Source organism: Delphinapterus leucas, chromosome 2 (genome assembly GCF_059928025.1).
Source record: "Delphinapterus leucas isolate spDelLeu-1000000601 "Yukka" chromosome 2, BTC_Dleu_Yukka2, whole genome shotgun sequence".
Lineage (NCBI taxonomy): Eukaryota > Metazoa > Chordata > Mammalia > Artiodactyla > Monodontidae > Delphinapterus > Delphinapterus leucas.
In genome coordinates this window covers 171,332,842-171,344,259 of record NC_143130.1, presented here as the reverse complement: position 1 = coordinate 171,344,259, position 11,418 = coordinate 171,332,842, and the positions used below count along the sequence as shown (strand labels likewise).

Below are 11,418 nucleotides of genomic sequence, written 5' to 3'. Positions count from 1 at the left end.
CCCTGATGCCAGGCTCTGGGCCAAAGGATGACATCTGTCATCTCCGTTAATCTTTTCTGGCAGGTGCTACCAGCCTGCCTACAGAGGCTCAAAGAAACTGGGTGATCCTGGGTCACACAGCCAGACACAGCAGGCACAGCAGGTGACACACAGGACTGCCTGGGCCGTGAAGGGCAGTCTGCCATCCGCCCGGCTCCTGGCAGCTTTGTGCAAGGCAGCTTCCTGCCCCAGGTCCCCGCCCCTCCCGGACCTGCTGCCTGAGCCACCGAGAGCTTTCTTCCTCCTGTGCTGGCAGAGCCCGGGCGCTGCACTCAGGGACACACAGCCTCCACGCTGCAGCCAGGAGCCCCAGGGGAAGGAGGAGTTCCTTCCGCTGCAGGAACTGGGAATTGAAGGTAGGGGGGTTGGAGACGGGGCGGCACCTTCCCACCAGCCCCAAGCCACCGGGCTGAAAGGGTTGTCGCACCTGACGACAGCCTGGGTGCTTGCCTTCGCCCATTCAGTGCGAGAGCCGGGCGTGGCAGCCGGGCGTGGCAGGAGGCCATTGCACAGATGGGGAAACTGAGGCATGGAGAGGGGAAGAAATGCTCAGAAGGTATGGAGGGCAGGCCTCACCTCACCACACCCTAGGTCTCCAAGCTGTGGGCAGATGTAGTGCCCTGGGGGAGATGGCCCTTCAGCCAGCTCAGGGGAAAGAGTCAGAGTTCTGAAGCCAGACTGTGGAACCGGGGAGTCGGGAGGTATGGGAGCGGGAAGTCCACCCCTTCCTGAGCTAATTTCTGCTTCTATATGAGGGGTGGTACATACTCCCCTCACAGGGGGTACTGACAGTACTGAATGAAGGAGTCCTGGGAGGAAGCTCCTGGATTGCTCCCCCCCCACCCACCCACCCAGAATGACACCCGCGAGACCCACTGTCATGGGGATGACAACATCACGGGGGGCTCACCGTGCGCCCCCAACACTGGGCCCTGAGCTTACCTGAAACTGCTCCATTTAATCTTTGCAGCAGCCCAGCGAGGTAGGAACTGTCACCATCCCCATTTTACAGATGGGGAAACTGAGGCACAGGGAGGTTAAACAGCTTGCCTGAGATCACACAGCCAATGAATGGGGGCCCTGGGTTCCCTGGTCTGACCCTGTGAGCTAGAGGAGCCTACAGGCTATTCACCTGGCGGAGTCCCACAGCTGGGACCAGGGGAATGAGAGAAGGACAAAGACGTGCTTGTCCACCGACTCAACAAATAAGTATCCACTGCATGCCAAGGGGGCGTGGGGCGGTGCACACAGTGTGAGGCCAACTGCCTTGGGTTTTTAAATGGATCAGGGTCAAGTAGGGCCCCACTGCCCTCAACCCTGCATCAACACCTCCAAGCACCACCAGTGCCCCCAAAAGCCTGCAGTAGCTGCTGCACGGAGCAACAGTCCCAAGGAAAATTCAAACAGCCTGTGGATCGCATTGGTCTGCCGGGAGCCGCATCCAGTGGAAACAGACATGGGCCTGAGGCTGGCCAGGAACTGAGCCTCTTCCTGCCCGGAGAAGCCTGGAGAGAAGGTCCGAACAGAGGGCTGTGCAGACCAAAATCAAGAGCCTAGTGTGTGCCCGGCGCTTTACATAAGTGATCTTGTGTATCACTGACAACTGTGCCAGGAAGTGGGACCTCCAAAGCCCTACGCTGCAAACAAAAATACCTCGTGGTTCAGAGAGATGAAGCAGCTTGCCTGAGGCTGCACAGCTCTTCATAGATTTACTCTCTGACTCCTGGCGTCTGCCCACGGCCACCCATACCAGCCTTAAGCGGCTGTATCAACAGCGGTTAAGCCCCATTTTCTTTCCAGGGAAGTCAAGAGAGGTTTTGTATCCGGCTTGGTGACTTTGGGCGGATGAGCAGCCTTTCACCCTGGGCCTCAGTTTCCCCATTTGCCAATTGGACTCATAACCTACTTCACCCCCGCATCTTCAGCAGTGGGCATTTCAAGGTGGCTTTATAAGTGGTAGCTCTTGCTACCAGTGGGGCGGCCACTGAGAACTCCCCAGTGGGAGCACCGGCCAGCAGAGTCATGCCATCCCGAAGGGCGTGAGCCACATGCCACCCCAGCTTGGAGACAGATGCTGTGGTTTATGAGCTGGGCACAAAGACTCCCTTTGGTATATGGAACAGAGGGCCGCACGCCGCCCAGGAGGAGCACAGACGGGCAGCGTGGGCAGGGGCTCAGTGTCGAGTCAGTGAGCTTAGTCCCTGTTTACTCCTCTGATAACTGGGGTGACCTTGGTTAATATTCACCAGCAGCCTCCCACATCGTCCCTCTGGATCCACTGCTTAAATACAGGCAAGGACAGGGCTCTGTCTCCCCAGCCGTGGTCACCAGCCCCGACCTGGGACAGTGAATCGTAAGTATGCCTTCCACTGGCAAGAGCCTCCAGAGAGGCCTCCGGGTCCCTGCGCTACCCGGGGAAGGCCCTGGGGCTGCAGGGAGGATGGAGAGGGCTGGGGCTTGGCCTCCTGTTGTCATAGTAACAGCAGCCCTGGGGGTCCTTTCCTGCTCCCCAAGCCTGTCCAGGGCCTCCCCAATACCTCCCGGTGATTAAACTGGCCCTCTGTGGGCAGAAGTGGAAATGGGGGGCTGGCTCTGGCGTCCCGGGACCGAGGAAGGAGTACGTTTCTGCTGACACAGCTTCTGTGTCTTTCCCGTAGGTTGTCTTCTGTAGGTCTCAGCACCTCCAGCACCTCCCCTACTGCTCGGGTGTGTTTCTTTTTCCGCTTCTACAGATGAGAAAAATAAGGCTCAGAGGGAGACAGTGAGAAGCCCAGGCTCATGCAGGGACCTGGTAGGGGGGCCAAGCCAGACCAGAAGCCTAGAGTTTCAGCTGCTCCTCAGGCCTCCATCCTCTCCCGAAATGCCCAGAACAGGACCGCACTAGGTCTCAGCCTGGAGGTACCAAATTGGGCCCCCCTGTGCACTGTGGGCCTCTGGGCATCCTCGTACGCAGCAGAAGATGGGAAGCTGGGGATGGGCACCATCATCGGGGGGCTTTGAGCTGTATTCCTGAGCCCTCGCTCTGGCCAGGCAGCTTCTACTGAAGCCTCATGGCCATCTTCTGAGGTGCTTACCATGGCGCTCCCCTTTTACAGACGAGGACATCCGGGACAGGGAGGCTCATCACTTGTTCCCAATCACACACCATGTAAGCTCAAGCTCAGGCTGCCTCGTTCCAGAATCCCTGCTCCGGACCCCAGGTCCACTGCCAACATGGTTCCCTCTGGCCTCAGGCACCAGCTGGGGAATGGGAAGCCTGGGCTGGCCTTGAGCCCCCTCTCATGCTGGGTGACCTTAGAAAGTTGCTCAACCTCTCTGTCCTTTTGGTCAAAGGATAGATAACCTTTGCCCTCCCGACCCCACCCCACTCCCACTGGCCTTGATCCCTGGAATTTAGGAAGCGATATGATTTTTCCACCATTGGTTTTTGGAGCTGGGGCCTACAGAGATGACCAAGGCCAAGGCAATCAGACTCCCCGAGAGGGCTCTGAAAGGTTCACAGTATCAGTAACGACTGATGCCTCCTGAGAGCTGACTGCATGCCGGGCATTTCTTGGCACTTTGCAGCTATTTCATTTGCATAATAGCTCCATGGGGTAAGTACACCCTTATCATCTCTGGGAAACTGAGGTTCAGAGAGGCTGAGTAATTTGTCCAAGGTCACACAGCCGACAGTGAATTGAACTTGGGCATTCTGGCCTCGTAGCCTCTGATCTTAGCCACAAAGCGATGTTGCCCCTCTTCATTTAGCCAGGCCACCTCTGAGTTTTCTGTTCCAAGGCCTCTGCCTTCAGCTGTATACACAGAGAAGGGTTAAATGCCAGACTCAGAAATCGAAATACCTACGATTAAATTCAGTTCTGTAGGGACTTCCCTGGCGGTCCAGTGGTTAAAACTCTGTGCTTCCACTGCAGGGGGCGTGGGTTTGATCCCCGGTCAGGGAACTAAGATCCCGCAGGCCGCGCGGTGTGGCCAAAAAAAAAAAAAAAAAATCAGTTCTGTAAGCAACCAGCTCTGTGATTTTCAGTAATTCACTTAACTTCTGTAGTCCTCAATTTCTCCATCTATAAAATGAAGAAATAAAATGAAGAAATAATAAGAAAGGCCTGCTGTTTACTCAGTGTAGTGATAAGGAGGATGCCGATGGTAAATACCATTTGCTTGGAATAGGGCTTGGCAGCTCATAGGCATTAAATAAAGACTTGGAGAATTGAATTGAACATACTCCAAACTCAGAGGCCATTCTTTGATCATCAGCATTCCCCTCTCTGGTCCTGGGTAGTGTGGCAACCGGCCAGCAAGAAATCTGCCAGTTCTCAAGCCTGAATCCTACCTGTGCGCAGGTACGGGGAGGCTTTCCACACCGGCTCGGTGCCCGCCCACCCAACACCTTGTTCGTTCCTCACGTCTGCCCTTCAAGAGATTCTCTTCTCCACTTTACAGGACGCCGAGGCTCAAAGAAGTGAAGTCACTTGCCCAAGGCCACTTGCCCGTAAGTGGCGGGGCTGGGTCACACCTGGGCTTATTTAGTGCCAGGTGTCAGCAGGTTGTGACCTTAGGCCACAGTCGCTTCCCTGGACCCCACTAGGTTGCTCTTGGTCACTCATTTTATGTCCTGGGGGAAATGGCATGAGATTAGGCAAAGGGACAGCTCACTTTGCTCTCCCTGACCTGCCCCTGATTCCAGAAGTGTCACTGTGACATCTTCATTCTATTGGTTTAAAATGTGGTTCCTACACCTCTGGGCACGTCACCATTTACTTTCTCATCTCCATTTGGTTCCCGCACTAGAATTGGGGTGGGGTGGGGTGCTCCTTTTGATAGAAGGGTGAGGAGAGAGAAGTCTTAGGCCCCCGAAGTTGTAAGGAACAGACTGAGAGGCAAAATGAAGCCAACAGGGGCTCAAGGTTAACGTCAGAGTCCTCAGGACCTAACTCTGACATTTACAGGGTCTGAGACCTGGTGACATACTGTCCCATCTGTAGTTCGAGTGGTGGGAAAACCAAGGCTTGCTCAAGCCAGCTTTATCCCTGACTCACTGTGTGGCCTTGGCAAGGCCCTGACCCCTTCCTGGTCTCAAGCCGTTTACTGGGAAAGCAGGAAGCCAGAGTAGGTGATGTAACCCCCTGGCAGATGGACTGGGTGGGAGCCAGGGATGTGCTCACCCCAGCTGTAGCTCCACACCAGCCTTGTTACATTCTTAAGGCCAGCAGCCCTCTCAGCGGAAGGGCACTGCATCCCATCCCCCATGGGAAGTCTCAGTCCATGTTGTTCCACCAAAGCCAGATACCCCTCTAATTAAAAATCCAGCGTTGGTACACAGGGACCTCATTTAGATCCCCCCCTGCCTCGATTTATACAGCTGGTGAGAATGAGGCCCCAGGACACGAAGATGCTTGCCCAAGGCCAAGTGGACAGAAGTGGCCCTGTCAGGACTAGAAGCCACAGCCTCTGGCCCTGAGACCACTCAGCATATTTAATGTCCCCACCCTGCAGAAGCCCAAATCCCTCATGATCTCTGCGCCCTGCAAAGATGGGGAGTTTCCACAAACCATGAAGGACCACAGCAAAATCCAGTGGAGTTGTAGAGAGAAATCCAAGGGCAATGGAAATATACAGAACTAATCTTAGCACGATCATAAGCTCTAAAACCACTGGCTAGTTTAAGAAAAGTATAAACAAGTATTACGTAATGCGCGGTCTGCTCTATTTGGATAAGTTAGAGGTTTGAAGGCCAGAAAGAAAGGTGGTGGAAAGAAGCCAGTTTTGTGCTTCATCCTGTTGTTTCATTGGAAGGAAACTTTTAAAAGTCCAAGGGGTAGGTGAAACCCAGCATTCCTTATTTCCAACTTTTCCCCCTCAGGTTCTCATATGCCAAGTTCAAGGGCTCCTTTGTCTTTGTATTTTATTAAAATGACGGTTTTAGTTATATGACTGATAGCTAGCAGCAGACACACAGTTCTCCTCTGCTTGGACCTCAGTTTCTCCATCTGGGAAGAGAGCAGGTTGTACTTAGGAGGTCTCAGCCTAGTGGCCCAAGGCTGGGATCTATATGCCGTAGAGGGAGCTCCGTGGTGCGGGTGACAGTGACTTTGACTATCACGAGATAAAGCCTGACCTTGCTGGGTCAGCCACAAGCTTTGCCATTCCCTATTGTCTCCCCCCAGCCATGGAGCTCATCTCCCTCCCAGCCACCCTCGGAAGCCTTCTAGTTTGCACCCCTACCAGCCTCCCCTCAATGTAATCTCTCTCAGATGCCTTCATTGTAAGGCTCGGTGTCTAGACTTATTTCACTAAGTCCTCCCAACAATCTTACTTTCTACATGTGACAGAATGAGGGCCAGAGAGACTAAATGACTCGGCCAAAGTCACACAGCTGGTAGTGACAGAGACCCGGATTAGAACCCAGGTCTGTCTGAACAGAAAAGGGATGCTTTTTCGAATCTTACCCACCCCACCTCACCCCTGTCCCACCAAACAAACCCCACTTGAATGGAGGAACCAGGCCTCTAACACCCACGTCCACGCTGAGTGCAGAGCTGGGACACAGGTGGCGAGCGAGATAAGCAGCTAAGCTGACTGCAGCCCATTCCCGCGTCTGAGGCCATAGACTCACTCTGAGGGCAGCCCTCTAGCTCAGGAAAATCTACTAGGGGCTGAGGTTCACTGTGAGTATTAAGGGGGTATGGCCTCCCATCTGGGTTCCCTCACAGCTCTCCTGTGTTCTGACTGGGTGTCACTGGGCAAGATCCTTCCCACTCAGGGCAGCAGCCTCTCTGTCCATTAAAAACCAGGGTTCAGCGGAATCCCTCCTAGGGCTGTTCCAGGTCCAATCATCCCTGAGCCCGATCTGGCCCGCTTCCTGGGCGAGCATCTACTTCCTGTGCCTCAGTTTCCTCTTTTGCAAAGTAGGGGCTGTGGCACTTACACCTCGGGGTCATTGCAGGTGTTAGTGGAACCATCGAGAACGTGGACCAGACCCAGACTACCTGGGGGTGTGATTCTGGTCCTGCTACCTTACCGCTCTGGAACCTTGGACAAGTGACTTAACCTCTAGGAGCTTGGTCTCCTCATCTGTAAGCCCAGGATAGTCGCCTGACCTGCCTCATAGGACTGTTACCAGAATGCAGTGAGATAAGACAGTAAAGTGCTTAGAATGGAACTTGGCGTATGGTAATCGCCATAAAGTCTCTGCTGTTGTTCTGAGTCTTTCAATGGTGCTGATGTAGGAAAGTGCTCGGCACATAGATGCTCGATAAACTGTGTTTGCTTTGACATGGCGTCAATCGGTGGCCGAGGGACTCGTCGTGTGGCCTGACCCGGGTGTGGTACCCTTCTCTCTGTTGCAGGACAATGGCATCCTCCATCACGTGGGGCCTCCTCCTGCTGGCAGGCCTGTGCTTCCTGGTCCCCGACTCCTTGGCTGAGGGTCTCCAGGGACACGCTGTCCAGGAGACAGATGCGTCCCAGCACGATCATGAGCACCGCCAGGAAGCAGCCTGCCACAAGATCGCCCCCAACCTGGTCGACTTCGCCTTCAGTGTGTACCGCCGAGTGGCCCATGAGTCCAACGCCACCAACATCTTCTTCTCCCCAGTGAGCATCGCTACAGCCTTTGCGATGCTCTCCCTGGGGACCAAGGGTGACACTCACACCGAGATCCTGGAGGGCCTACATTTCAACCTCACTACAAGGACAGAGGCTGAGATCCACGAAGGTTTCCAGCATCTTCTCCACACCCTCAACCAGCCAGACAACAAGCTGCAGTTGACCACTGGCAACGGCCTGTTCATCAACGAGAGCGCGAAGCTAGTGAGTAAGTTTCTGGAGGATGTCAAGAACCTGTACCACTCTGAAGCCTTCTCCATCAACTTCAGGGATGCTGAAGAGGCCAAGAAAAAGATCAACGATTACGTGAAGAAGGGAAGCCAAGGAAAAATTGTGGATCTGGTAGATGATCTTGACCAAGACACAGTTTTTGCTCTGGTGAATTACATATTCTTTAAAGGTAAGGCTGCACAACCAGCCTGAAACAGAAACACCCCCAAAATATTCTCAAACACTCAGTTCTTAACTTTCCTGGCAGTGCATAATAGGATATAGCCATGCATCTCTGCACATGTTATTCAATTTTCCACACAGGACCGCTAAAACTTCCCGTGATCAAATAAGGTTAGGGAACTATGGATTAAACAAAGTATCATCGTCTCTGCAGGACTTTTAAGAACCTTAAATGTCCTAATGTGCATTGTAAATCCCTATCTGGGAGGGGTGTATGATATGCAATGTCTCCCAAAATAGAGAGCCAGAAAAACAAATTTCGGCAGAGTGTACAGAGGAAATAGGATTTCCTGGAACACGCTTCTGACAACTCGAGTGTAGAGGAAACAGTGACACCTTTGGAGTCAGAAGGACCAAAGTTCAAATCCTTCCTCTACCACTTATGAGCCTCTACAAAATTGAAATTTTGGACCCTACTCCAGTCTTGCATTATCCTCCCAGAATACCTTTCTGTACACTGATTGCTCGTTTTAGCCCCATTTTATAGATGGTGAAGCTGAGGCCCCGAGAGAAGTGTCTCACCAGGAGGCTCAGGGCTCCTTTATTCTACCACTGTTATTAAACCTTCTCCCAGCCCTGGCTGATGTCCGCTGTCCCTTCTCTCCAGGAAAATGGGAGAAGCCCTTTGAGGAAAAGCACACCACAGAGAGGGACTTCCACGTCAGTGAGGAGACCATCGTGAAGGTGCCCATGATGAACCGCCTGGGCATGTTTGACCTCCACTACTGCGACAGGCTCGCCAGCTGGGTACTGCTGATGGACTACGTGGGGAACGCCGCCGCCGTCTTCATCCTGCCCGACCAGGGGAAACTGCAGCATCTGGAGGACCAGCTCAGCAAGGAGCTTCTCTCCAAGGTCCTGGAAAAGAGATACGCAAGGTGACTTCCCAAACCAGAGGCCAGCCCAGGAGCTGCCACAAGAGGTCCAGCCCGAAGGGGGAGGCGGGGGTAGACCCACGTCCCGTGGCCATGACCACTGTGTGTGAACTTGTGCCTCCGGCAGAGGCCAGCATCCGTGCAGGTAGTACCAGCCGGGCTCCATGGGAGGGACGGTGCCCAGGGGTGAGGAGTGAAAGTCCTGTCCCTGAGGACTTCCTCCCCCACCTAGACACTGCCCCTTCCTGGTGGCCAGTGCCCCGTGCAGGGAGAGCAACGCCAACCCATGTTGTGGGCAAACCCAGAAGGAAGAGGTGGGCTTCCCGGCAAAGGTGGCAGTTAAGTGTGGAGTTTCAGGACAGAAAGTCCACGGCAAGACAGGGGGGAAACCTGCTAGGAGAGGCCTGAAAAGCAAAGGCCCAGAGCGGGCAACTCCAGGACACGTTTGACGCTGGTTCTGGATCCTCTGTCACTAGATGAGTGTGGTCGGTCACCGTCATGAACCCCAAATTAGTGCATGTCTCTGTATTTGTAAATATGCCCATGCCCGGATGAGCTGCTTTCTCATGTACAATATAAAACAAAAGTACAGAGAAGTACTTATCATTCACTGAACAGATGTCACTCAGGACCTGCCACCACGCCCCATGGTCAGCTGGGATCCTGGCCCCGGAGGAGTCCCAGTCTGAAGGGTGACCAAACCCTGCAGGGAGGCAGTGTGCACAGTCCTTCCAGAGGACACCCTGGATCCTCCAGGAGGACTTATCAGAGGAGGTGGCATTTGAGAGGCTTTGCAGGACAAGAGGATCCCTGGGATTCTAACATTCTCTGACCCCACGTGTAGACGAACTAAAGTAGAATAAACCAAGGCTGACCTCACATCCTTGCATGGGCAGGGGGACAGGGCACCAAGTGGGAGGAGCAACCAGAAAAGGAAACACTTTCAATTCTGTGAAATGTTTTTATTTTCTAACCATCGTGACAGTTCTGCCAATTTACACTTGCCCAAACTGTCCATTTCTGGAACCTACGATCTGAAAACTCTCCTGGGTAAACTGGGCATCACCAAGGTCTTCAGCAACGGGGCTGACCTCTCAGGGATCACTGAGGAAGTGCCTCTGAAGCTGTCCAAGGTGAGTGTGCTCTTGACCTCTGTAGGTCAGAATGTGCACGGGGGCTACAGCTCAAGGGTGAGGCTGAGGAAGGGACAGAGGGACACAGGCACACCTGCAGACTGAGGTCCCTGAGGAATGCCATCGCTCCACCAAGACTGCAATGTGGTCGGATGATGGAGGGGGACAGGTGGCCTCACATGCTTGGTGCATTTTATTTAAGGACCTCCTCTGAGGTTGTGTCACTCACCCTCTGTCCCATCCTTGGCCGGGCACTTCCCTTCTTTGGGTCCCGATAAACCCCTATTTACAGAGAGAGGCTTAGGCTCAGGGATTGCAAAGTACCTTTGGCCCTGAGCCTGTGACACCAGGAGCTACCGCTGAATCACTGAGTCTGAGTTACAGAGTGATTTCGACCAAAGATGCCATTTACGCAGGAGAATTACAGGTGCCCAGAGAAACAACTGCAGTTCAGTGACTGACTGTGAGCTGAGTGCCTGGGTGGGCATGAGGTGTGTGAAGGTCCCCATCGAAGCCCTGGTCCCCAAGGAGTTTAGAATCTGGTCTACGAACAAGTGCAGAGCCAAGGAGACAAAGTACAAGAAAATCCGCCTCCCGAGGTGGTGGTCTCCTTCCCAGGGCCGTTGAGGAGGCTGGTCAGGAAGGGGTGAGGGTCCCCTCGTGGGTCAGACACAAGCCTTGAGAGCCATACTTGTGTGTCTCCTGCAGGGAGGGGAGGAGAGAGGCCAGAGCGGGCCCCTCCCTTGGCAAGGCTCTCCTCACGCCTTGCGCCCAGGTGTGGCTGGGGGCCGGCAGCCTGTCTCTGTTCAGATGGGACCTCTGTGCTCTCCCCTTTGCAGGCGCTGCACAAGGCCGTGCTGACCATCGATGAGAAAGGGACAGAAGCTACGGGGGCCACGATTCTGGAAGCCATCCCCATGTCAATTCCCCCGGAAGTTGAGTACAACAGACCCTTCTTCTTCATCATCTATGATAAAAGCACCAAGACTCCCCTCTTCATGGGAAAGGTGGTGAATCCCACCCAAAAATAACTGCCTCTCTGGGTTCAGCTGTCCCCTCCAGGCCAGGTCCCCTTCCTCCATGGCATTAAAGAATGACTGACCCGGCCCAAGCTTGTGTGTGGCATGTAAATCCCTCATCCTCTTGCGTCTGAGGCTCTCTTTACATCCCCAGGATGTGTGTGAAATCCAGGCCATGGTGATCTTTCAAGGGTCCACTGCGTTACGGTTTACTAGCATTTGCACCATCCAGCCCTGTGCTAGGCCAGGATGAAATGTAGGCTAAAACCCACAGCTTACTGCCCCTTCCCC

At 54.0% G+C, this 11,418-nt stretch overlaps 1 protein-coding gene across 2 annotated transcripts; it reads left to right on the top strand.

Annotated features, from left to right (window-relative positions):
• Nucleotides 1-275: 275 nt before the first annotated feature.
• On the top strand, nucleotides 276-11,215 carry SERPINA1 (serpin family A member 1). Of its 2 annotated transcripts, none has more exons than XM_022576185.3 (5): nucleotides 276-395; nucleotides 7,389-8,047; nucleotides 8,708-8,978; nucleotides 9,961-10,108; nucleotides 10,948-11,215. In XM_022576185.3, exons 2-5 carry the CDS (start codon nucleotides 7,393-7,395, stop codon nucleotides 11,137-11,139), a joined length of 1,266 nt encoding a protein of 421 aa, XP_022431893.2. In that variant the 5' UTR covers nucleotides 276-395; nucleotides 7,389-7,392; the 3' UTR covers nucleotides 11,140-11,215. The 2 variants fall into 2 exon arrangements, with proteins under 2 accessions (XP_022431893.2, XP_022431894.2); XM_022576186.2 differs by lacking the exon at nucleotides 276-395 and adding an exon at nucleotides 2,283-2,392.
• The last annotated feature ends 203 nt before the right edge of the window (nucleotides 11,216-11,418 follow it).

Excerpts from the sequence above, each read along its gene's own strand:
- SERPINA1 (XM_022576185.3), top strand. The coding sequence starts at position 7,393 with ATGGCATCCTCCATCACGTGGGGCCTCCTCCTGCTGGCAGGCCTGTGC. Across the intron at positions 8,048-8,707 it reads GAATTACATATTCTTTAAAG|GAAAATGGGAGAAGCCCTTT; the intron begins GTAAGGCTGCAC and ends CCTTCTCTCCAG. Across the intron at positions 8,979-9,960 it reads CTGGAAAAGAGATACGCAAG|TTCTGCCAATTTACACTTGC; the intron begins GTGACTTCCCAA and ends CCATCGTGACAG.